This window comes from Struthio camelus, chromosome 5 (assembly GCF_040807025.1).
Source record: "Struthio camelus isolate bStrCam1 chromosome 5, bStrCam1.hap1, whole genome shotgun sequence".
NCBI classification, from domain to species: domain Eukaryota; kingdom Metazoa; phylum Chordata; class Aves; order Struthioniformes; family Struthionidae; genus Struthio; species Struthio camelus.
In genome coordinates this window covers 39,518,040-39,545,449 of record NC_090946.1, presented here as the reverse complement: position 1 = coordinate 39,545,449, position 27,410 = coordinate 39,518,040, and the positions used below count along the sequence as shown (strand labels likewise).

The following is a 27,410-nucleotide window of genomic DNA, read 5'->3' as shown; positions in this document are numbered from 1 at the left end:
AGAATAGTTCTTAGTCTTTGAGAATATTTTTTCTCCCTCTTTATTCCATTGTTAATTTTTCCCAATCATGTAGACATCTGCTTTCAATCTTGGGAGTTCCTTGAGGCTCCCCTCATCTGACTCACTCCTGACTCTTACAGGAATAGGGCTCAGTTCACCTTTCTGCCAATTGATCCGTATCTGTTAGCTAAAAGAGTAAAATTATGCCTCTCTTAGGACTAGTCTTGATTTTATAGGTTTGCTGAAATGCTACTGGTATTTGTTCATTATCTATCCCAGAAACCTCTGCTTTGCATTGGAGTCTCCATGAAATGCAGACTCTTTCTTGAAAGCCTCCATATAATTACCAGACTAGTGCTGCTTCACTTCTTCTAGCCTGACTTCTTCCAGCCAACACGTCTTAAAGGGACTTATTCCTCCTATGTATTATTTATCATCCTGTTTTCTTGATCTTTCCTGTACTGGAGAAAAACCAGGCCCCCATGCTAATGCATTTGATCACTCAGAGGGAAAGTGCATAGTAACTTACTTTGTATTTTCTGGGATCTTAAAGGGAGGCTGTGCGTTTATTTCACTTCAGCTGGAAGAAGCAGCAAAAACTTTTTTTGATCAAGACACATCTTATTAGTAATTTTTGCTTTTCTCCTGTGTAAACCGTTTGCTTGAAACTTTCTCTCCCAGCCAGCAGGTAGATACCCTACTCCGTTCAAGAGCCTTTGAAAGGCTCAGAAATATTAACCAGTGATGACTTACCTTTGATAGGGAACGCTTCTTTCTATCACTTTTAAAGTCTGTTTGATAAAGCAAATACAAGTGAATTGGAGACACAGGAAAAAGGATTTTCTTGTATGGTCTTCTCTCAAGACACTATTTTTCTTCATTTCTGCTTAAACGTCTCCCTGTCCACCTGCCAGCTGGAGCATGATTGAGAAAGGCTTGCATCCTGCTGTTAGCTTGCAGAAGCACTGCTGCTTCCGCAGGGCTCTGTAATTTAATGTTTGATTCCACTTTTCTGTAAAGGGTGTTTCAGCTGGGTTTAAATGGAAGTGCTTCTGCTGGATCTTGTGTGCACTAATATGTTTTCTGGTGACAGTGTTGATAATACTTATGTGAGAAGGTGCCTGTGATATATATGTGTATGTGTGTGTGTGCGTGTGTTTTGGGGTGGGAGGCTGGATGCTGCTTTTAGGTGTATTGTGTGATTGGCACAGGCTTTTAGGAGCACAGGGCAGGACTTGGAAATTCCAAGTCTGCCCTGCTGTAGAGCACTGTTTTACACGAAGGAATATTTTCTTTGTTCAAAGTAACAGGACTGCCAGTGCTATATAGAGGCTATCATGGTGAGAAGTATTAACCTGTAGTATATGGAAGTCCCTCATTTTCTTCTGCTCCCTGGATTAGCTGGAACAATTTGTTCAACTCAGCCCTTAGGGAAAAAAGTGATATCCCAACATCCTAGATGCACTATGATATTTGAAAGGGAAAAGCACATATGAATCAAATGACCTGCAAACAGGAGTAAAGATATGCATTACAGGAGAGTTTCCTAAAGGTTTGTTACAAGGGTAGAGCTGCGTCATCTGAGTTGCCTAATTAATGTTCTGTCTTTTTGATCTTTTACACTTTCTTTAGGTCTTTCACTGTTTTCCTTCTTCTCATGTCAAACTGAAACGTATCTTCTCTTCTAAATTCCTCACAGTTCTGCCTTGCTCTACCTTTCTGATGCTTTCTTCTGCTGTTCTCTTGGTTTCCTCTGGCAATAGCAGTGACATCAGCTATGTTACCAGAAAAACTTTCAGCTTGTGCAGTCCTGTACTTCTACATGACGTTAGGTAAATAAATCTGTAGAGGAAACAACGCCCTCCTCTTTAAGACTGCCTTTAAGACCCTCTTCCTCCCCCCCCCCCTTTTTTTTTTTTTTTATCTTTCTGTGTATGTAGACCTTATCATCATCATCTTACTGTCATCTGCACTGCATCTTCCCCTTTTCAGTTACTTGTTCTATCTTGTTTACAAGGATAATGCAAGGTCTTTAAGGCAGATTAAACTGTTCTGCCTGTGCTTTACAGCATCTAGCATTGTAGAATATTGTATCCATGCTTGGTACATTTGCAATATAAACAGCAAAAATAGTAGTGAGAGGGTCATTAGGGCTTCAATTGGCTCTACCAGATTCTCTTTCTGAGAGATGAAACCTGACTGGTGGCTTCATCAGAATTTCTCAATAAGACTGGATTAAAAAAGAAAAAAAAAAGGAAAAAAAAGTTGTTGTTGTTTTTTTTTTTGAGAAATGCAATAACCTCTGTGAAGGAAAAAAATCATTCAGATTCTTACAGCAAATGTTCATATTCTCTCTAATATAATTTTCGGAGTAATTGCAAAACCAGTATTCCCTGTGTTCGTCAAAAACTCCCAAGGCTCCTGCGTCTCTTCTGCTCTGGTGAAGAAATGACAAAGTTATCACACTCGATGCAAGGCTGCAGTGAGCCATGTGACAGGTGTGAAGTTGCTGCTGTCAATGACTTAGCTGTGAAAAAGCCCTTTTGGCTGAAAATCTCAGCTGGGATAATGTGCTGCTGATTCTTGACAGGCTCTTACTTGGGATTCCCTTGTCCCTCGGGCACTGCATAAGAGTGCCGTCTGCTTCCCCTTCACTCTTCAGTTATCGACGGAAAGAGAATGAATACGTGCAGTCTGAGAAACAGCAATCATGCCAAGACCTCTGAGGAGTAGAAGATTTTGCAGCTAACGTGTGAGAGAGATTTCCAAAGTCTGTTTCCACAGAACAGATGGGTTTTTCAGTAATGAATTTGGTGAGAAATCTTTCTAGAGAACCTATAGTTGCATATTCCTACACGACAAATGTGTGGCTAGTGAAGGCAAAGCCTTTCTGTTAAAGTCTGTTTATTACCTTCCAGTCTTGCCTCTGCAGAGATTTTTCAGAATAGGGAAAATCCCTTTTCCTTGTAACTATAACTCTAACACATACTGGAAATGGGATTTCAATAAACCCTGTCTACTGTACGTAGGGTGTATATTTGGTATGAAGATCCATGGAAGATTTGGGGACCTGGATAATTTGGTTCACTTTGATTAAAACTATGTGAATTTTGTCCAGAGCCTATAGATCTGCTGTCTGAACTGAGATGCTTTTGTTACAGAATTGCTAGACAGAAGAAATAGCATTGATATCTTAATCTGACAGACAGAATTCCTGATTTTCCCAGAGTTGTTTCTTCATAACAAATATTGCGACAAGTCCTAGCCTGACAAATATGCTGATCAGGCTGACTGCTGTTGAGTAAACAGCTGGAAAAAATGCATATATTAATGGAAATAACACAGTGATTCCCACTGTAGATTGTACATGTTGCCAATGTATTGGAAAATATAATGTTTCTTTCCTACATATTCAAGAATCTTGCAGGTGAGTGCACCCTCGCATGAATCCAAACCCTCAGAATGAAATATAGGGGGGGAAAAAATAGTAAAGAGTCCTTTTGATAAGCGGGAGAAACTCATCAGGTCTGTAGCTAAAGCAGGGCATTTGCAACAGAATTTAACATGGAAGAAAACATTTACCATTGGTGCTGCATGCTCTAATATACTCCACTCAGAAACCTTATAATAGTGTTTTGGTGAGAGAAAAATCTAGAGAACTTGCTATGACACATGAATGTTTGCACTTGATAGCAGCACCTTACGAGGACAGTTCTCTGCAGGTAGCCCTTTGTTTGCAGGTGCACTGACTTGAGCTGCACTATCTTCTTGCTATTTGAAGACGGGGTCACAACTGTTGTGTGCAGTGTGGTCAGACTGATGTTTCTAGTATGTATTTGCTGGTGTACAAGTGCAGTCTTTGCCTGCTTCTCTTCTGTTCCTTTACATCACAGAAATTAAATATTTGTGGTCTGTATCAGAAGAGGTGCAAAACAGAAATAGACCAACTACCTTACAGGAAATCTTGTAAGCAAGAATGCAGATATATCTAACCACATACAACACTGAATGTTGAAAGGCAACACGTTTGCCCTGAAGTTGCGCTTCCCTTAATGATCATTAAAGTCAATTGCATGTAGAGAGTGTTGATAGCTAATAAAACTGCAAAACAGATGTTTGAAATGTTCTGAGAGCTAGAAACAAATGGTATAAGTGGCAAATGGTATAAGTGTTTTGACTATATGTGTCTCTGTTAAGTGTATTTGTGCTGCTTCTGTGGGCTGCGGTTCAATGTACTATCCGCTAACTAGCTTTACTTCATAACTCTAGTGTAACTCCATATATGTTTCCAGTTTTTTATTGCTTTCCATCACAGTTGTTAAAGTGTTACTGGTAGAAACTTGGATATGTATACGTGATCCCAGCTGGGAGTTAAAATCAGACTTTTGTGACGTTCTTGTTTCAAGAATAAATTTACACGTTTTACACTGAATAATTTAGGGAGAGGGAAAAAATGACAAAATCTTATGGCTTGCTGAATATTGATCACTTTGTTCTAGATTAGAAGGTGTTAGAGAAGTAATTTTTCTCGGTATGCGTTTTCCTACTCCCAAGTCCACCCCCATTGTCTGCCTTTGGCAGGACAACAGAACAGATATGCAAGTCATTGCCTTTCCTTTAAGGAGCCTCTTATATGTATGCTTTTTGTGGTTATTTTGCCATAACTTATTTCATCAGTTGGGTATTTCATAGGTGATCATCATCTGGGTCTTTCGTTTCCTTTTATTCTCTCCAACTGTCTTCCTGGCTTTTAATATCTTTGGTATTTGGCAGTAACTTCCCTTTCCCTGATCACAAATCTCTACTGTGCTTTAGTTTGTCTTATTGCAGAAGTGAAAGGGCCTCAAGTCAGAATGCACTGCAGCTATTTTACATTGTCTGTCTTTCACTTAGGTCTGAGGTCTGAGGTAGAGGCTGCCATAATGCAAAACGGAGGTTATTTGACAGTGACCTCACTGTCTGACAAGCATCCTTCCCCATCATTCTGGAAAACCACTTATCTTGCTGAGTCACTCTATGTTGGAATACATAGGTAAAAATCAAAAAAGTAAACAGTGAAATGCCCATAACAGGTGTAGTAGGTCTATTTAGTCTTTTGTATACAGTCTGCAAAGTGTATATAAAACAGAAATCTCTTTTCATGTTTCGTCACATACCATAAGGATTTGATTTCCTGCAGTTTCTGTATATTTTCTGGAGACAACTGTTTTAATAATGTGACAGAAGCACCTTGAATTCGGTAAAAATGCACTAGCAAATAACAACTTTGGAAAAACATAGTAATGTAGGAAACTTGGTAGGCGCTGGTATTCTTTTCTTGTATATTTTTAAAGAATTGAAAAGCATAGTTTTACCCTTTTCTAGAAGAAAAGTTTTTGGAATATACTGTTTCCTCTCTAACAGTTTTCAGTGTCTCCAGCTGTAAGAGAACTGCTGTTGAATACATGATAGCTTCAGCATTTAGCTACACCTTTCTCTGTATTACTAACTCCTTTGGTTTATTGCTGGTTTTAGTGAAGTATTTGGGGTGCTGTAGAGACCTGAGTCTGATCTATTGTATGCATGCAGCAGATCAATTTTAGAAGAGTACTTGGCTTTTTTTTCCTATTTATCTAAACTTATAAGACTCTATATTAGATCGGAATAAAATAGTGTATGTTTGAGGAACAGTTCACTTTTCCCAGAATGATCTTTAAGAGAAGATGGAATAGAATTGAGGTTTTCTTGGTTTTGTGGTGTTGGAAAGAGTTTTGTATTCATTCTTAGACTGTAAAATATTGTGGTGTCACAGCAAATCTTGAGGACCGTTTCTAATTACCTCACTAAGAATATATGCTTTCCAATGTGGACAGGGCCAAAAAATGTAGAATTTCTCCTAAACTTGGATATGCAAAGCTCTAAAAATCAGCAAATACCTGCAGCAATGGGATGTGATAAGATCCCATGTGGGTTCTCTTATCCTTTACAGGATAAGATCCCATAACTGTCTCTGCATCTCCATGGATAGCAAACAACTGAAAGGTCCTGTAGTTCTGACTTGCTTGAAAAATTAGATCTTTTAACTTAGCTTCCTTGGCTTTGGCTCCCCCTCCCACACCCAAATTTCTGGGAACTACATAGCCTCCAAAGAACCTATGCTATATAGTCTTGAAACCATACCGATTTCAGAATATATTGGCTTCAGAGTCCTGCAGTAATCTCATGTCCTGCAAAATTAATCCTTCTGCATATATTCAAATAAATAGGACAAATTGTAGCTGGCCAACAATAGTATCGCCAAGCAGTTGTAGTGGACGTAAAGTGGTTTAGCTAAGTAGTCTCTAAATGCAGAGGTAGCACTAACCTCAAATAATGAAGCTTCATCTACATTAAGGAATTTTGGCAATGTTCATTCGTTGCCGTGATGGAAATACTGGAAGCTGCTCAGTCTTTGTGCTATAGTTCTTGCCAGGGCAACTGAACAGGTGAGAGAATATAAGCTGTCCTTTTTTTTTTTTTTTTTTTTTCCCCTTGTGAAATTCTCCTCTCTAAGCAAAGACCAAGCAGAACAAATATGGGACCTAGATGCATGGCAGAACCATTCAGTATTGAAGTCCTTTGGAGCAGTCATTAAATTATTTTTCAATAGTGCCTGGATCATCACAGTCATGATATGATTGTACTGCTACCATTCAAACTAAATAAAAAGTGGCTAATTTATAAACCATGGGACTGTCTTGCAATGAGAGATATTGGAGACTACGTTCAGGATGGAGCATGCAGGCCCTTACTCACGGTTATACTCTGGCCTCACCTTTCTGAGAAGCCAGTTTGCCTCTACTCAGCATTATGCTTTGATTCCAATAGCAAAAGGTGGATGGGTGCAGTTATTCAGTAATTTTCAGATTCAGGCTCCTCTTTCAATGGGCCAATGTCCATTTGACATTTTAGTGTCAAAATCCAACTCAGGCAGTGCAATTCCATAGCTACTTCCAGAGCTGTTGGAGAAGACTAGAGGACATCCAAATGCTACTTTGTCGTTTGTATTTTTAATAGTATATTTCTCTGCGTTCTCCAATTGCCCCTCCATGGTTTCTTTAGCATCTTGCAGCTAGTGAGTGAATTCCACAGTGTGACAGGGAGAGTAAAGAATATCTCTGTTTGTTAATAAGGGAAGGCAAAGAATGGAGACCATGGCGGTGTGTTAATGATGCTTATTGAGAACTTGAATCTCCCATGCCCTGAGTGTACTGAAGGCTATAGAGCAGCACAATAAGGAAGTTTCCTTCTTCTCCCCAGATGTCCAATTGGTCCAATAGTTTGAACAAATACTATATACCTTACTGAAGTATTAGCAGCTTCCTGTATGTGTAGCATAATGATAGATTTTTATTAGGTTTGGAAAAAAAAAGAGTTTTTGAGGGAAGCTGAGTAGCAACTTGCAGTGATGCCCATAAAAGCAATTAAAATAGTATTCCTGCGAACAACTCTGTGGTGGGAAACTCACTGTTTTTATTTATTTATTAAACTAAAACCTAAATCTCTGTTAATATCAGCAAGACCTTTCTAGACTCAATGAAACACCATGTGGTCTGAAGTAGCACCTGACCAGACTGAAAGAGCTAGTCCTTGGTGATTGATGCTTATCTCTGAAGGCCTCTTTACTTTTCCCTTAAGCACCTTTGAGGGTTTCTGCACGGCTATTTACCGTCTTCTATTGTACACCCTTCCCATCTTCCTGAATACTAGATTTCCCAGCTCATAACTCTAAGAAGCTGCTTTATTTCAGAGTAGAAAGGGGCCCCAATATGTGGCCTATTATATCCATATCAGCTTGCTTACTCTTTTCAAACAGCTATTGTGTTTTAATAGGGCTCTGCCTGGCAGGGGGAGTCCTTAATTCCTGCTATATAAGAATGGCCAGCTTGAGTTACAGCAAACTGCAGTATGCTGTTCTGATCAAAAGACCTCTGTTTTTAGAGGCCCCCCCCTTTTTTTTTTTAATCCTAGGCTAATAATTCAACACAGTAAGGTCATTTTAGCCTTTGATTTGAAAGCTCAAGGTGTTAAATTACTGACCTAGCATAGGAAAAATCAAGGGAGGGGGACTCTCAGAAAGATAAAGGGATTCAGGGTAATAAAGAGCAAGCACAGCAACCCCTTTAATCCTTTCCTTCTCCAGAACCCGTAGCCTGGCCTCAGAGGGTTTGATTTGCTACAAAGCAACATAAGGGAGCTGGTTCAGTGCCTACTCTGAGCTGTGTCACAGGTGCTGTGGTTCATTTCCTTTCAGACACTGCTTGGAATAATCTCTCCACCACCTGTATTAACTCTACCATGAATAAAGAGGTTCCTGAGCCTATACCAAGAAGCCTGAAAATAAATCATGAGCATTTGTGTCATTCTTTTTCCTCTTTCCCACACCCATCTGCTGAAATAATCTTGAGTGGGTGAGGCAGAAAGGATCTCTTAAAAATCCAGTCTCTGTCTTTGCACTGTTCTATCATCCAGCCTTGCTAAAATGTTAAGAGTGTTAATGATTTCCTATCTGCCCAGTTTGTTAAGAAAGGATTTCTCCTTAAAGCTAATCATCAGGAATTACTTTCAGCATCTGTTTCATCTTAACACTGCTAACACATTTCAGTGGAAGCACCTAAAAAGCGCTGCTAATTTCATTAGAAGATGATGTCTTTCCTGAGGCTGACTTTGTTATCCCAAATGGTAATAGTAGTGGAATTTTAAAAAGCACTTGTATGGAGGAGTGCTAATGTTCCCACAACTACCTTTCAAGAATGATAACAAAGAAAACAATTGGTGTGAATATTGCAGGTAGTCTGGTACACTTTCACAAATAGGTGAAGAATAGTGACCTAAAATTAAACTACGCTCTTGTGGCAGTGATTTATCCATCACAGAAAGAAATGAAACTGCAATTTTTTTTTTTTTTTCCTCAGCAGGGCATACAGTTTTAGCAGTATTCCCTCTCAGGTCTTATCCTGCTGTTGCAAGCAAGGTAAACCTCACTGTGCTGTTTTAGAGTATACCTAGCCTTAGGGTAAGTATGATTGTTCTCTTGAGAATGCTTTGTGTGTGGATGAGTTACTTAACAACAGGAATTGCCTGAGTTTTAAAGCCTTTTGAATTCCAGTATTTTCTATTGCTAGAGCAAGTTCTTTGCCCATTGTGCTATACTCACTAATCCTAATATCCCCACTTACTGTGCTTTGGTTCACATCAGGAAGCAGTCTTGGAGCTTGGGGCTTGGGTCCCTTTCAGATGAAACTAAACTGGAAGATGTGTTCCAACTGCAAATGAGCATTCAGTCCATGGGACGAGACTAGAGCAAGTCCCAAGTGTGTTTCAGGAAAAAACGGAATACCTGTACTGTGAACATCAGGTCCTCCGTGCTGTTTCTCTCTACAGATGTTTCAGTCAGTCTAGACATAGCTTCCGATAGCAACTTTGTGCTTGAGACTACCTTATTTTCACTTAAGACACTCAGTTTTGTTTGAATGACTTAGACTCCTGTGTAACTGAGAGTAAAAGTAGGGAGCAGCATAAACTTTCAGAGAAGTGAGTTTTTCTTCATCATGCTCTCAGTGAAAATGAATGCAGTATGCTGTAAGTTAAGGAATAACAGTCCTTGTTCCTTACTTTCCTTTTAGTAGAGGAGGGGTCCTGTGAACTCATTCAGCTCTTTGCATTGGTAACCAAAGGTGGCACCTGCTAGGGGGCCAGCAGGGTCCTGGCAGGCTCCTCTATCCTTCTCGGGGACATGGGGTTCTCTCTGCACTGTGCATATTTGGCTTTGCCTGAGTTCAGCAGGCAGAGGCTAACTACTGTAGTGGGTTTCTATCGGGATGTTACCATAGCATCCAGGGACTTTTACAATCTATTTAGAAGTCCAAAGGTTTGAAAAGAGTGCCTGAAAGTTTCTGAACTCTGGCAAGTTGCCAAAATGTAATTACACGAAAGACAAAGCCTTACTGAAAGCAGCTCTGTTCAGAGAAGCAGCACCTGAGTGCTAGATTTCCCAGCACAGCCAGTTCTGAGAGCTGGGGCTGTTTTATCACAGTCTCCTCCCCAACCTTGTTTCTTCCTCCAGTGTGCATGTGCCATCCCACAGATGTAGGGTGTACTGCAAGATGCATCTTTCTCAGCAGTGGCACCTTAAGAAAATTTTTTCTGTGGTTTGGCTGCTGTAGGGTACTCAAGGAGTGAAAAAGTATACATCTTGGAAGTCCCTACTGCAAAGGTCTCTCTAGAACTTCTAGTTGAGCAGGAGCCTTAATTTATTTTTTTCTCTCCTTTCTCTAGTGGGAAAGGCTATTTTACTAATGCGGTATCCAGCTGTGTAACAATTCTTGTGTGAAATGTGTTTGCAGTGAACTAATGAACATTCAGTTCAATTTCTAATCTCAATTTCAGCAAGACAAATAAAATCACATCACCAGTAACTTTTGTTAATGTGCTAATTTGCCTACTCTACTCACTGGTAGTGTAGAGGGCCAAGATAACCTTTAGTTGTTGTTAGGTCTGCAATTGGAGGCTTTGAAACCTGTAAAGGTATTATAAGCCTTCTTGCAGAAGGAATCTCTGCAGATAGCTTCACTAAGTACCTAGAAGGGGAGGAGTAAAACAAATAAGTAAAAAGTCATTATTTTCCCAAGTTCTGCTTCTGGGTTCACAACCCCCCTTCAAAGGGCTTGAGGACAAAATCAGAGCTTGTTGAGATACCCTAGGTTGTTCATGAGTCTGTTTCCTCTCGAAAATGTGCTAATGAGCTCTAGCCGCCTAACTTTCCAAAGGGTATGAGTTGTTCAGCCTTCCTTCCATGTGCCCTCTTCTCTCTGAGCAGTCCTAAGGGAAGTGTTTTAGCAGCTGTTAAACTTACTGAGCTAAGTTTGTTGCCTTGCTGTTGATATCTTGGTTACTTAAGCCAGTCCTCTGGGACTGCAGCTTGTTTTATTTCTGTGTTCAAGAGAAACTGGAAAAAATATCTATTCACAAGAATCATAACTAACGTGTTGGTTGTGTTGGAATAACAGCTTTTGGTTGTCACAGCTCCTTTTTCTTTCCAAAGGGTTTACCTGCAGGCACTTGTTACTACTTGCCACATCAACGATAATTTTTCGTATCTGGCCTGTTTTTAAGGAAAAAGCAGACAAGATTTTTGCACTGCTATCTACCCATTATAAGAAAGTTTCCAAACATATAGTGGGATATAACTGTTCTTGTCTTTAGTAGTGATCTTGAGGATAGAGAGAGGATAGATCTGTTGATTGTTGGTAGGCTGCTGGATAGCTCCATCCTGCACTGCAGGAAATGGCTGTTTCTTTTGAGCTGTGCATTTGCAACAGGAAAAAAAAAAATTGTAAAGCAGGATTGCTGAAAAGTGGCATCTTAACGGGGATACAAAATTTTAACAGCTATGGTTGCAGACTTGGGATTTTGGAGCAAAATTCTCTCATTGTATAGTAAAAAAAAAAAAAATCTTACTGCAAGGATTGGGAATGAAAGAAATATTGTACCTCTTTTATTCAACTAGCTGACAGCTCTTGGCTGTCAGCACAACCAGGTGTGCTGATGTTCCAGTGTATCCACCCACTCTTTTAACTGAGTAAGCAACAACAAATGATATCATACCTTTCTGCCTGCTGGGTTTAGAGCCATCCCATGCTGAAAATGCAAGTGGCTTGAGTTCTCACTTACTTATTAGGACTAAGAAGTAATATAGTTTGGCCGTCTGCTGAATTAATAGTGTGTTAGCTTCACGCCTGGACCTTTCCATTATAGTTGTGCCAGGATCTGCTTCCAGACTTTGCATGTCCTATAGTTCTGAACGGTTTAATTTGATGCATTTAGTTGTATCATTTTTCAGCTAGTTTCCCCATTTTTTTTCTCAGATTAAAACTTCTATGGTTATTCTTTCTCATTCCCTCTGGACTGTGTACAACTGTGCCCTTGCTTGTTTATCTTGTTTCTCTTCCTAAACATCTCCCTTTATATGTGTCATTTTTCTGAAAGCCTTCTTCTCTTATTGTACTCATTTTTTTCTTTTTCATTCATCTCTCTCTTTTCTCCATCAGTCTGTTTAAGTTATCAGCAAAGCAATGCAAGCGGGAAAAGAAAAATGTCTTGCAGGCTATAGTTGGGGATGAGACGATCTGAAATCTCATTTCTAGCGTTGTCACAGTCATCTAGTTGGTCTAGTGGGTCTTTAAGCAAGCCGCTTTCCCTCATCCTGTACCCCGTTCACTCTAAAGCAGTGAGCTGCAGCACTTTATGATGAAGTGTCTTCATTTACAACCATAGTCATGGAGCCCTTTCCTCTAATTTTGGCATATTTTGATCAGGCACATGATTTTTTTCTTTTTAATCTCTTCGGACAATGGCTGCGCCTTCCTCTGGTTTGTACAGGGTGGGTGCATGAATAAGGCTTCAAAAATATGAAATAATATGTTTGTCCATAATGTTCACAGAAAGAGTATTCCTAATTCCAGAACTCAAAAATCACAAGTATGACTTCATATTAATGTGACTGTTTGTACTTCTGTTAGTTGAGTTGCATTTCCTTCTGAGTAGGAGGGCAAGAAATGGTGTTCTGTGTTTTAAATCTCAACACATGGAAAAAAAAATCCATTTATTTGCGTGTTGTTGAGAGCCAGAACATTAAGAAAAAAAAAAAAACAGAAAAATATTGTGAGATTTATCTGAAAATTTGAACTTTTTTTTTTTTTTTTTTGCAAGTGCTGCATGACTTTTTAATCTTGTTTAACTCTGGTGTGATCCTCTCAAATGAGACCCTTTTCTATACTGTGAAGGATAAAAAAGTGATTTAAACTAGTTATAAAACAGGAGATGATTTTAAAATTGCATACTGAGAGGGCTCCCAATGCCACTAGATTTGTCTGTTGTGGAGAGGCTACCTATGGAGAGGTTCTGCTGTGATGAAAGATAAACTTGAATCTTTTCATTAACTGTCTGCTAAGGGAGAGAGTTAAGCTGCTGTCCCAAGTGAATTTTTTTAATGATCTCTCTGGAGTCTTTAAAAGCTTTGTCCCACTTGCAAGATGCAGAGTGAAACGCACAAAATCCAGCTTTGAGGCAGTCCTGTCATTGTACCTTTGGTATATAATGTTTGTATTTGCATTTCTATTGTTCTTGCATGTTGAGCTTCACCATGCCCAAAGGAGAGCCTCTTACACTTCAGAGAAACCTTTAGTTTTTAAGTGTAAATAAATGTTTACTAGAACAATGAGCATTAGTCCGAAGTGCTTAGAATGCAAATATGAGAAATTTGCACTAAAATACAAGAATGGGAAAATCAAGTGGGCTATCCATCGTAATGGCCAGCTTTTATTGTCAAAATGAAATGTAGAAATGTTCCCTTTTCAGCACTAGTACAACTGTCGTTTAGTGAAGGATCAATCTACTTTTCATGCAAACAGGAAAAGATTTTATACATCCGAAACAGTCAACCATTTCAGTAACCTAGAAATGAAAATCTTGCAACTTCTGCTAAGGAGGATTTTTTGTCGTTGTTGTGGCTTCAGGGAAAACAGTGGTGAGAATAGCAATGAAATCCAAAACGCACTAAAAAGAAGGGCATCTTCTGGTCAGCTAAACTGCAGTTAACTCCTGCCCAGCCATTTGCCAATGAATTGGTCTCAAAACTTTAAGTGGCTTTTGGACACCCCTTGCTGGGATCCTTCAGAATGAATTGGATTTTTGCAAACCCCTGATTCCTACAATTAAGTTCCAATGTGTGGTTTTTGCAAATAGGCTTCTCTCTAGAGAACAGACAGATAAAAGCTGTAATAAAGTTTAGAGATTTGGTTTCACAAAATGTAACTGCCAGTGGTTTTTCTTGTGACCATTCCAGCTGGCCCTCAAACATTCACATTGGTTCAGCTGTCTAACTTTTTCTTCTTTTGACTTTATCTCCACAGTTTTAACAGTGTTCGTCAAGGAACACACGTTTTGTTCCGTGAATTCAGCTTTGTCCAAGCTACCCCTCATAACAGGGCATCTTTTCTTCGGACCTTTTGGAGATGTTTCCGAACAGTGGGGAAAAACGGAGGTGAGTTTTCGAGCGTCTGTTGCTGTCCTGTTACCTTGGACAGCAAAATTGTTGGCTAGCCTATAAATGCAGTACAAATACTGACACTGCACACGGCGTTCTAATATTCTGTTGTTATTAATAGAGAGACACCATCATAGTAGCTTATGGAATGCCTAAAAATGCTCACAGCATAACCTGGCATAGGAGCACCTCAGTGTCAGCGCTACTTCCAGTACAGAACAGCACGTCAGGCAGCAACAGTTCAAAGGGAGGATGTTCGTGGGCCCGTGCACGGGGGTGAAAAGGAAAAAAGTGTGCTGGAGGGATCAGCAGATGAGATTGTGTGTAGCAGACCTGGAGAGGGTTAGAATATGGGGCATGAAGTATGTTGGGAACAGGTTGTGAGAACATAGCTGTGCCGAAGCTAGTCCTGGCATAACTCCTAGATGACACTGCAGGACCCTGATGGCCATGAAAGGGGGAACACTGACAACTGTGCGGCCTCTTCCCCAACCCCACTCATAAGAAAAAGGCTCTAATGCCAAGAAAAAAAAAAACCTATTTAGCATAGTACTATTTTGTCTAGCACTTCTTATGCTGCGTTCTTATGTTTTGTATTAGGTAACCGTCCAGAACTCAAAATGAACTCATGTAACTACATGCAACTAAAATTATGTTTCGTTTTAGTTTTTAATTAATATTCTAAGTAAATATACTGGATGTTGCTGTACAAATGTGAGTTTTAAAGTGTTTTTTTATATGACTGTGAGCCTCATTGTTTCAGGCTATTCAGACTCACTTCTTGTTGCAGGGAAAACTATAACCTTTGTCTAAATACAGATAAATCCTGGCCTTCTGGCCAAGCTTTGCAAGACTTCTACTCATGATGAACAGAATTTCCAAGACTATAAATAGGGAAATGACTTTTTTGACACTTTCTGCCTTGGCACTACCATTTTGGATCCTTGGAAATTAGAGTATCCTAGTTAAGCATGACAAAATCTGTAATTAGCTACTGAAGTGACTGGATGTGCTCTCTGCAAAATCTTGTCAGCAAGAGGTGCATTGTTATGTTCTAAATCAGTTATATTGGTTCAGGGCTAATATTTTTGAAGTCTCAGGTAAACTGTATTGTACTAGTCTAACCAGCATGTAGTGAAGACATGATCTGAGGTCAGATCACAGGAAAGATCATGTGGCTTCCCAGAACACATTTCTGCGTGACAGTTCAGAAACAACACTGAAGAAGTTGTCCACCAAAACTGCAGCTGTCACTGGTGGAACAGTGTTGACAAATTGAGAAGAAGCTATTTCATGGAAAGTACTCACTGCTGCACTTTCAATGTAAATTCTCATCCGACTTTGCCATCTCTTATCTAGCATCTCACTTCAGACAGATGATGGAGCCCCAGAATTTGTTGCAAAGAGCCAAGAAGTTTTGGCCACACTATAACTCCTTTCTCTTTCACTTTTAGTGGTTTTATATGAGCATGGAAAAGGTCATGGAAGAAAATGTAATCACCAAGGTATTTTGAAGGGCAAGGGGGGAGCATAGGGACAAAAGCTCAGGTGGATGTTGCTATACTCTGGTTGTGGCCTTAAAAGAATTCAAGATACATTTTTCTGACCTTAAAGTCCCTGTCTATACACTTCCTAGTCTGAGCAAATTTGGCTGTTTACCTGTGTATTTATAAGTTATTTATATGTGATTTCCTTTTACATTAAGTAGAGATGGAAACCCATCACTTCAGAGAACTTGCTGTCAACATTTTCAGCCAATCAGTCCTATTTCTCTTGTTCTGTGGCAGAATCACAGAATATTTGAGGTCGGAAGGGACCCTTGGAGATCATCTGATCCAATGCCTCTGCTCAAGCAGGATCAGCTAGAGCAGGTTGCCCAGGACCATGTCCAGTTGGGTTTTGAATATCTCCAAGGATGGAAACTCCACAGTCTTTCTGGGCAACCTGTTTCAATGTTCAGCCACCCTCACAGTAAAGAAGCGTTTTCTTGTTTTCAGGTGGAAAGTTCAAGAGGAAAATTACATGCTAGAACCTTGTTTTATCCATTTCAGTTGTATTTGCTATGGAATTCTTGTCACTGATACATCACCTAACGAGCATTACATTCCTGCTGGAAGTTCCTCTCTATATGTCTGGAATTAAAATAATTCTGTTACGCTTGTGCATAGGAGAATTCAGAACATTCAGTGATCTGTCAAGCACTAAACTCAATTTACCAAGAAGAATCTGCCACCCTACCTGTGCAACACAGTGGGTGAAAGATGGTCGTTTACCACTCTTGGGCGCAGGCTGAATCTATGTTGCTTTCCTTGAAACGTATTGCTTTTGGATGAACATGGGAAGGACTCAAGCTTTACAACAAATGGCAGCAACCAGAAGCAAGATTATTAGTGATCTGAGTTACAAAATGAGTCTCCTGATGATAGGAAAAAATTAAACTAAATGATGCTCAAAGCAAGTGAGACTTCTGACTTGGAGTATTCTTCAGAAGAGTGGCTGGTGGTGCATCTTCTAATTGGGATTATTCCAGAAATTAGCGTCTCATTTTAGGACAATACAATTTTGGCAATTTAAGCATGATATTGCATGCAAGAGACGTGTTAGAGTCCTGTAGAAAATTATATTTATGGTTATCCTGTACCTTGCAGTAGATCCTACAACAAAGAACCTGCTGGTTCAGGAATTAGAAGCAGTTTAGCTCCAGTTAACATTGATGCATTGCTTCTGAGATCTCAGCTCTCTGCGTTTGGTGCACTATGTCATATAAACGGAGAATTGTTCATGAAACTCGCATTTTATTTCAACAGAATTTCTGTGTGCAGAAAAGGAGGAAAATATGCCCAGTTTGCATTCTATACCAAGATTCTGCTCTTATGGTCCAGTTTTCTCTCTAGATTTCTCTCTGGGCAGGGATTGCTCTGTGCTTGGGTATTCTGTCTTTGACTTGTGTCTGCATAGAACTGTCAAGCCATTTTTCATCTTCCTTCATCAAAAGTATTATTATTCACTGACTTCTTCTATGTCTCCCATGTTGTTATCTGTGCTTTTTTGTTTTTAACTGCTTTACCAGAAAAGTGTTTGTTGCCAGTTATCCCTCTCATTTCCTCTGTTTCATTCCAGATTTTGAATTTTTATCTTAGAAATGAGTGCTAACTGTTTCTTAGCTCCCTCCATATGTGGAGGGTATCCCTAACAAACTGTACACATGCCAGCTCTGTGAGGATATAGATCAGCATAATAAATGAATACTTGCATCAAAGCTTGCACCCTGGCTGGGGAAGCAAGGGAGAGTAAGATTAAAGATGTAAGACAGTGCAATTTCCAAGCTTACGCAAACTCAGAAATAATCCTTTCCCCTTTTGAGTATTTAATTGGGGTTTTAGAAAAGTAACCTTTATCTGCAGTAGCTCACAAATGATTGAACTGATTGCTTATTCTGGCTGCTAGTTTTTCCTGCTCAATAGAGAGGAATTCTCCTTGTGGTATGTACTGCTTTGTCTATCGGTCTTCAGATAAACATGCCTTGACTTGGAAGTTGCACCTTATTCAACCAGATGCATCTAACCATCTAACCATCTTAAAGCTCCAGTAAGATAGAAATCTCTTTCTGATTAGAAGTAATAATCATATGTAATGATCAGTGCCTGTGCAGACCTGTATATACACTAATTTAAGTGCACTAAATTTACTGTTTCTCTTGGGAGATTGCTGTAGCTATCACTTTCCTACTTAAATCCTTGTCCTCTTGAATTATTGGAATGTAATTTGTTCATGGGAAGTGCAGCAGCTTTTATATTATGTTTTTCTGTGTTAGCCCTGTTATACCTGATGGCTTCTGGTTACATTGCCCTTCATATCTCCTTTTGTTTGAAGACTAGATTTTTTTTCCCCTTTTCTCTTCAAGTAGCAAGTAGAAAAGGCTAGCAGCAATGATGTGATAGTAACATTACACAATTCCTCAAAAAGCAAAGTAAAGTAAACAGAAAAAAGTCAAAGAGGATTTCTGTTTGGTGATATACTGGATATGTTTTTGTACAGGATTTCCCACTGTTTTTAAAACTTAGCAAGATGCAGAGTTCTATGTACAAGTATACATAAGCATATCTAGGATTCCACACATTGGGAAAAAAAATACCATTGGGTTTATTTTAGAATGTGATTCAATGTCAAGAAACTGAGGGGGACTTCACAGGATTTTTTTCTCTCCTTTAAACAATTATCAGTGACGTGCAACATGCATAGGGGACGGCTAGCTTGTATGCTAAGAAACGCAGAGCATAAGAATGCTCTGCTGTCAACTGATTTCTCGCGGAGGAAGGCAAAATGACCACAAGTCTTGTCTGCCCTCTGCTTATGCTTAAATTGACCTCTTGGAATGTAGCTGACCTGCTCTTTTGAGTTGTCTGTTCCTCAGGACTCTTTAATTAAAATTGTGCTCTCTCAGTTTAAACAGTCCCTGCAGAGTTCTGCTGCGAAGCTTCATAAGGTCAACACATGCCTCTCCCAACCCCCATGGCTTTCATGTCTTGTTGGTTCTCTGTTTTTAATTAAAAAGATTTTTTTTCCTTAAATGCTTTCCAGCCAATTAGAGAAATTTTGCACTGAGAAACTTGTTCCAGGCCTAATGTATTGAGAAGTGAACAGAAAGCTCAATAAGGACCACTGGCACTTTTATTCTAGAGTGTCAGCTTTCTTCAGTGTTTCAGCAACTCTCTTTTTTTGCCTCAATTTAAAATTGCCTCTGGCAAAAATAGTTAGTGTCTGATTCCTTGGATGTAGTCCTGGAAAGGTTCAACACCAGGTACAGAGTCTCATCCTTCCAGTCAGAGGTAACTGTTTATTTCAAATACGCAGCACTGACGCACAAAACTGCTGCAGGAAGTATGTGGGAATGTGTTTATTGGGGATCCTTTTTGCAGGCTCTCCTACCAGCCCTTCAGACAAAAAGTACTGTTACTTCTCCTATTGAAATAAAATCTTCTCATAAACTTATATTGTTCCTTTCACATTTGTCAGTTCGTGTAATGGCTGCCTCTTTCCCTTTGCACTTGAATTAGGAAATCAGAAGTCTAGCTACCTTTTGAGCTTCTGGAAGGAAGACATGCTGTAACCAAGCACATTGTCTCTGCCAGGGACTGAGAAGATAGCATATGGTCTCTGGCTAGCTCTTCTTGGTTAGCCGGGAAGGGTACAGTGTTTACAAAAACTAAGGAAATGTCCTATCTGTATGGTTTGTGTAACCTGGAGATTCAGAAGAGCTAGAAGGACCATTGTTCTCCCAGCTTTTCTTCCAACAATGTTATTTTAATTGTTTCACTGACAAAATTGCTTTCTTAAGATTGCAAAAGCCCTTCCATTGCTTTTGTAATTTGAGCACTTCCATATATAACTCCTTATCCTTCCTATCTTTTTATTTTCTTTTCCTTTTTCCTGTCTTTTTTTTCTTTTTTCCCCCCATCTGTCTTTTTCTCTCACTCATAATGGAAGTCATTACACTATCTGCATTTGTAGCTTAGCCAATCTGTTTTAGTGAGATACATATAACAACACAGTGAGGATTAGAGCAAATGTCAGAACCTTCTGCCCTCTCCCTTTTTCTTATTAAAACCTAATCAGATCTTCATGTAATGTTATAGTAGGCAAGTTTTTATTACTCAATAAGGTCTCATGGTATGTCCTAAAGATTATTAAGCTGTAGATTTTAATACAGCATTCTCTGGAAACTCATTTAAAGGCTTGATCTCCAGACTGTGCACTTCATAGTTGCCTTGCAGACAATTATAACTGTTACTATTTATGATTCATTGATATAACTGCATCTGGAAGCACTGATGACCGGAAAATCAGGACAAAGGGTTTCTAAAGTTGAGAAGTGGGTAGGGCATTACACTACAGGGATGGGAAGGTGTATCTACAAGCATTGTGAGTAAGCTAAAACATCTGCATTACACAGGTGAAGAATGTGTTGCAGTAATCACGTATAGAAATACTATGTGCATGGATCACTGATCAGGTCTTTACCTAGCCTCTCCCTGAATTTAGGTTATACATTTCTGTCTATGCAGCTTGGGAAATTACATGTTGTATACTAGAAGTCATCCTTATCTAATCCATTTTTCGTTTGTTCCCAGTATTGCTTTTTTTTAAGCTATATCTCTGAAAATGCACCAGCCCATCTTGATTTCCAAGCATTTTTTCAACTTCATAACTTTGTATTCTAGAAGTGTATCTTCCTAAATACACTATTTTGGGAGAAACAGTAAGCTTTTTTGTTTGTTTTTGAGTGTTTTATGGCTATTTTGTCTCTTTCTGACAATTCTTCACTGGTTGTGTCCTTGGCAAATTTGATGTATATGCTCTTTACATTTTGTCCCAGTTAGAGTAAAACATTTAAATGATCTTATACAAACAGTGATCACTGTTGTACTCTACTAAGTAATTATCCAAAATTCAACTGGTAATTATTATTGCCATTTGTTTTGCAGTCTGTTGATAAGTTTCTCATCTGTATGACAGCATTCTTATTCAAATCAACTGAAATAGATTTTTTTTTTTCCAATTAGGTTGCTTAAGACTCCCTTTTAGATTCCAGTACAGGCCTGGAGAGTTAATAATCCAAAATGCAGGCAAATTCCTTGGAATAAAATTAGTTCTTAGTTGTGTGATAGGCCTAGAATTCTGAAAGCTCCACATTCCTTACATTAAGTGGACTTGGCCTAGCTGTTCACTCACTTGCATGGAGTCTTGCGAGGTGATCTGCCCACTACTTATGCATAGGCAATCAGCCAGTAGAAGGTCTTTGAAGCGTTAGTTTCATTAACTGGTATGTTTTATGATGTTTCTAGTCTGCTCTTCAGCAGCGGAGATTCTACAGGAAAAAGAGGTAGCGAGGAAGATTAAAATTTTGTTTTCTCTTGATTCCTTATTCTGTGACTTTCTGCAAAGAGGTTATAAGAGAATCTCTGTCTGAGGGTAAGAGCCTCTGTGAAGCCCCAATCTGCTTTCAAACTACCTTTTGGCTCTTAACCTGTTCTGAGATTTGAAAATATCTGAAATGAGGAAAGAATTACCGTCATCCCTTCTCATTGAACCTTAAAACATATTTCTCCTGATGCTGTTGGTTTCTAGCGTATCTCTGCTGTATAATCCAATGTTTATATAGCTATCTCAAGCTAGGCTCTGAGTTGATATTTCCATATGGCACAATTCAGTACTATCTCAAGATAGTAGCTTGGGATCTGGAAGTTGCACAGCTATATTTTTGTGGCAGCTGTCTGAGATGAATTGATCTGTCTCAGAAGGTCAGTTGACATAGGAGTGTTGTCGTTACATATCTCTGTAGCTCTTTGCTCTGGAATAAACTCTGGCATCTCTGTATTGTGCTGTGGTGAGCAGTGCAGCTACAGTCTGAAAAAGAGCAGTATGAAGAGAGAACGTGTCTTCGAGTTCAGTGTAAATAGAAGAATAAGGAACCATCTTCACACAAATATCTAAGTGAAGGGCATATCTACCCTGTACCTTTTTTTTTTTTTTTTTTTTTGATTAGTGTCCCTGTGAACTAAGATTCTCTCCACTTGCATGGAAAATCTCTGAACCAGCCTTCTTTGTGTCCTCATAGTCCCAGCTGCCTTTTACAGGTTCTTGCTCTGGTTTTCTTGTTAGCTGTAGTTTGTGTCACCATCAACTTACCTCCCTCCTTTCTCAAGTTAACCACACTGATTTCCATAATGTGCTGCTGACTGTAGATTCTGTAGTCTCCTATCTCTTGGGTCAAGCAGACCTGATCTACGTTTAAAAATTGTGCTTGTTTGATTATGAAAATGGACAATCTCTTTCCTCCCTGCTCTTCCCCTCCATCAACCAATTATTTTCACAAAAACTTTAAATGCAGTTATTCTGGTAAAATAAGTTTACTAGTGCCATTTATTTCTTTTGGGGAACTGATTTTTCACTATGGTACTAGAAGGACTCTTTATTGACACGAGCTGAATCTCTGCCTCTATAATTGTATCGCCAAACTCTCAAGGTGACTGATGCTTACCGCCTCATAATCTCTCTGGAAGTTCCTACTCAGCATTTTGTTTTTGAGGTCTTTGCCTGCTTGCAAGATGCCTCTGTTTGACTAAAGGTGTGATGTTCAATTAGTTTAGCCAACCAGTTGCAGCTATGCTTAATTGTAGACATTCTTATGCAAGTTTAAGGTTGTCTTACCTCAGTAAACTTCTGTATGTTTGGTTTAAATCAGTATTATTATGAATAAAGTTGTCTATGATTTAAAAGATTATTGTATTATGCTCTGTTATGCTTCCTTCAAGAATCCTAGATGAGTATCAGCAGAAATGATCTGCATGATTAGTACTTTGATATGCTACTACTACTTTGTAAAGTGGGGATAAGGTAGTACTGTGGAAATCCTGTAATCAACAAATGAGTTATGAAATATCTTTGGTAACGTGTGTAGACTAAGTTTGATCCATTTTGAATTTGTATCACAAAGACAAGATTCGGATAATGCACACTTATATCCTTATATCCTTAATAAGCTGAGCTGAGAGTGATTTGCCTTCCATGCTCTTACTAAGCAAGATCCTCATCCCTTCTGAGCACAATCACCCCATTTTATAGATTGCAAAATAAATGTGGAAAAGTTAAATGACTTGTTCTGCGTTACACTTTTACCTAACTAAAATTCCCCTTTTAAGCCTTCATTTCTTGGGGAAATTGAATTGTATGGAATATTGCTTAGTTCAGTGAAGTAGGTTTTCTTCTTATAGGTAGCTGAAAAATACTTAGAACTACCTAGATTTTTGCTGGCAGTGGGAAAGATACATTGTAGGTTTTCCCTAGTGCTGTTGATCACTGTAAAAGAACTGGCCTGGCTAGTCAAAGAAGTAGGGGAGAAATTGCTGTCAGCTTCTTGTGTAATCTTTGTTAGACTAATAACACTTTTTAACCTAAACCTTAACCTAAACCTAAACTAATAACCTTTTTAACCTAAAGAACTTTATTTTCAGCTGTAAAATATTATTTAAGATTAGCTAATTCAGTGACAGTTTTATAAGGTGAAGTATTCGCCACTTTAATAAAAGGTGAGAATACTAGCTCTGCCTATAAATAAATGAGGGCTTCTTTGGTCTTCCTTTAACTGGTCACTTTTATTTCATGATTAAAGAAAAGAGAAACTGATTTCTTTATATAAATTACAAAAATAGAGCCCCCAAAAATAAATAATAGCTCTGCTTTGTGTCTTTCTCACATGCAGTCTAGCAACAGAGTGGAAGGACACCCTAAGGACACCAGTCTGTAGCTGACGTTTCCAGAACAGTCTTCTGCTTCGTTTCTCACTGCTGCTAAGGATATTTGGCAGCGTATTTGTTCTGTTGGAAACCCTTTTGCTGAATTTTTAGTCTGTTTTAAGTACCTTCTAGAGAAGGATGTTCTGTGTTAGTTCTAGTGCTTACAGAACTACTTGTTAAATCTTGTCTTCTCTGGGGTTTACCTGGATTCAAGTCTAGCCCCAGATACAGTCAAAATTTACATCAGCTGATTTAAAAAGCTGCTATAGATTTCTCTGTAGAACTTGTGTAATATTTGCTATGGAGAAAATAGCCTGGTATTTGTTAAGAAACAAAAGCATCAGGAGTGGCTGGAGCTAGAGTATAAGGAGCTGAGTAGATAGTAAACCTAAGGGAAACCAAACAACTGAAAAGAAATGTTTTTTTTTTTTCCTTTTGGAAAGCACAGGTATGTGGCATTCCAAAAGTTTTAAAGTGTTTGTTTTCACAAAGGGAGGAGAGAAGTCAGGAAAGGTGATGTTTTTCTGAGTGGAATTTCAGTGCCCTTTGTTCCATTGCCCCATAGGATAAACTTTCGTTCTGACCTATGCTCACCCCCTCCTCTTCAGCTCTTTACATACCCATTCTTTTATTATTTGGTATAATCTTACCATCCTTCTTCTGCGATTATCTGAGTTTATTCTGTTCATGTGTTTCTCAAATATGTGTTTCCTTCCAGCTCAGTATCTGCTTGTCTATTTCTACTTTTATTTTCTCCCTACCCTTCCAGACAGAATTACCCTATTGCACATTCCAAGTTCTCATTTTCTCCAGTCAAATCTCCCTTGCATTATTCCCAGAATAACCTATGTTATCTGAAAGGAAGTCAAGCACACAGTGCTTCTGGTGTGATGCTGTCTGTGCACCACTAACGTATACCAGACTCATAGCTTTTCTTCTTTCTCATCCCCACTCTCCATGCTGTCAATAGATGTTTCTTCATTTTTGCCAGCAGTGACAGAGGGATCACTATGCTGTGCAAAATTGCAACACAAAGCATGTAGTAGCCAACATGATTAGGATAATGAACAGTTAATACTGCAGTTTCTTCCTGAAATAATTTTAATTTTTCTGTCTACTCTGATTGGAAGTTTTGTTTTCCAAACCCTTAAAATGACTGAGCTAGCGTAATTGTCCTAAGGGCAGTGAGAAGTGTTTCATGGTTTTCTTTTGTGTCAGACAGAACCTCAAATGTGATGTGTTAATTTCAAAATGATAATTAATGATGACACTTTTCTACACCTGCTGTCTGAGGATCTCTAAGCCTTTTACAGACGTCAAGGAATGAAGCTTCCCAAAACTCTCGTTAATACCATTTTCACTTTACGTCTACAGAAAGCGAAACAGGGAAATGAAGTGACAAGCTGAAGTTCACAGTCAGAGGTAAAACTGAGATCTCTGGCCTCCTGAGGTTACTAATTATATTTTGCATACTAAGATTATGTTTTCCTTATAGATATAGACTTTTACTGTGAGACAAGGAGGAAAAATATGTTACTGTAATATTGGTTAGATATTGCTTTTAATATTGGTTAGATAAATTGCTTTTAAGAAACTGTCTTTACTTTTTTCCTTTCTAAAAAAGTGAAAGTGATCATTGCCTCATTCAGAACAGTAGATCATTGTGCATGACCTACGTAGGGTGAAGTGATGTATTTTTAGTACTTTGTTTGATGTTATAACCCCTGGACTATTTGTTTTTTTAGACAAAGTCTTTAGAACAAGATAGTAGTCAGCTTAGCTAACGTATGTCAGCAAGTTCATCATCTCAATTGTAGAACCACATTGTTAGTACCACTCTTGTAATAATCCTTCCCTCTTTAGAAAAAAAATAGCAATTACACATGTGTATATTAGTAATATACACTGTCTCTGAAAGTACCTTGGCTCACATGCATTCTGATGATTAGCTTTAGCACTTTAAAAAGTAAATTCCCCTATTATAATAGTTAGCTTCTAACACAAAACTGGCAAGAGATTTTTCCCTTTTGAAGGAGCTCAAAATAGAAACTACTTTATATGCTTGAATATCTTCTTTATTCATCTTCCCTCATTGTAAATTCAAAGTATTTTCCTTTTATACAAAGGTTGCTACCTTCTGTTGTTTCTCCCTAGCTTCAAAGTACCAACAAGTACAGTCTTGTTCAAGTATGTTGTTCTTCAAGGGACCACCTTATAAAATACTGTACTGTTCTTTCCCATTGGGTCCAGTTTGCTGTGTTGGAAATAATGTCTAGTGAAAGTTTCCTAAGCACATTAGTTCTGTGGAGGGCCATCTTCTGAGTTCTACAGTTTAAATCAGAATGCAGAAGCCTAGGATCTGATCTGGCCATATGATGCCTCACTGCTTATCTGAAAATACAGGCTTTAAGCTGAGCTTTGGATCTCAAACCCAGTGAAGCGGGATTTTTGACATTTGCTCTAAAGAGGCTGCTATACTGGGAACTGGAGTGTATGCACCGAAGTAGATAGAGTCAAAGCTACAGAATAGCTGCTGGAACTGCCTTTTTGAACTAAAGCAAGAGCATGGATAATAAAAAAAGGACATAACTTGGTGAACAGGGCTCTTAGTGTAATAGCCCTGGCATAAGCTGTATGAGGAAGATTTGCATGAAGGTCACCTGGAAGAAAAAAGGGAACACCTTTGAAAAGTTGGACTTTATGCACAGGATATAGAGAGAAATTTAGGTTGGAAGGGACCTTGGAGGTCACCTAGTCGGCCCCCTCCTCTGCATAAGCCCAGCCAGCCCAGGTTGCCCGGGGATGTCCCCAGTCCAGTTCTGCCCATCCTGCCATCAGATGAATGACTTTCTGGGACTCTTTCTCTGTATCAGAAGTTTAGGTAGAGTGGCCTTTTCACGAGTTTGATCCCTGAAGTCAGGCAATATAAACATTACCCTTCTACCCTGCATTTCATATGTGTGCCCTTTTCTAGAGGAATGCACTAAACCGAAAAGACACATTCTGCTATGTTATTTCATTTTAGTTTCATATTTCCTAATCTGTATTGCTCATGAATAAGCCTCTTAGGAAAGAGTTTGTTGACTCTGGTGCTTTACTTCCCCTTACAAATCTTCCACAACTTTTGTATCTAAAGTATCCCCTAAGCAAAGGAAAGACAGTGAATACTCTATTAAATAAATTGTATCAAACTACTTGAGAAATAAAAATTAAAAAAAAATCAAACTTATAATCTCTTGAAGTATTTCCTTTGGAATTCTAGCTAAGAGATCTTGCAAATCTGCTGTTATAGGAAAAAAATCTACTACGATGTTATTTATCTGCTTCTCAGACAGTGAACACTGCCAGCTTTAGCAGATGCAGCAATTAAACACGGTTTCTAAAAAGGGAAGCATCTTTATTTAGGATGTAATTTAGGTACTAAAAAATTGTTCATTTTGTTTACTTTGGCTTCCCCTGTCAGAAGAATGTATCTGCAACATCACCTCCATGCCTACACACGCGTGTACACACACGCACAGATTCTGTTTCTAAGTTCTTGTGCTGTTGTCAAATAAATTAGAATGGTTCTTGTGTACTCCAAGTATTATTTTTGATAAGAGGTATGGTTTAGGTGCCTATAAAATGAATCCATAGGCAAATAGCTGATACTGAATGGTGTGTCAGGAGTTTTTTGTTGACACAAAGTGGAAGATGCAAGCAATTTCCTCCCTCCCCCCTTTCTTCATTGTACTTAATCGGATGGAACAAATGTGGGACAAGCTAAGAAATAGGATTCAGGAGTTGCCAGTTTCTAATCCTGTTAATCTCTATCTTGGGCAAATCACTTAATCACAAGGTACCTTGGTTTTCCTATTTATAACCTGGAGTTCCACCTGTTGGATTGAATTAGATAGTCTTTGGATATGAAAGTTTTGGCTGGGTAGGTAAAACTGAGAACATTTTAATATCTATATGGATATCTTTGATAGAATTAAGGTTTTACTAAACTCTCACTTTTTTGTTAAACAGTTGATTTTAGACAGAGACACATGTAAACTTTAATCCAG

At 38.7% G+C, this 27,410-nt stretch overlaps 1 protein-coding gene across 1 annotated transcript in view; it reads left to right on the top strand.

Annotated features, from left to right (window-relative positions):
• The window catches only part of CSTPP1 (centriolar satellite-associated tubulin polyglutamylase complex regulator 1), an 85,179-nt gene that overhangs the window by 15,618 nt on the left and 42,151 nt on the right, over positions 1–27,410 (top strand). The window contains exon 3 of the mRNA XM_068945776.1: positions 13,932–14,062. Within this exon, the coding sequence (XP_068801877.1) occupies positions 13,932–14,062 (131 nt within the window). The remainder of the gene's footprint in view (positions 1–13,931; positions 14,063–27,410) is intronic.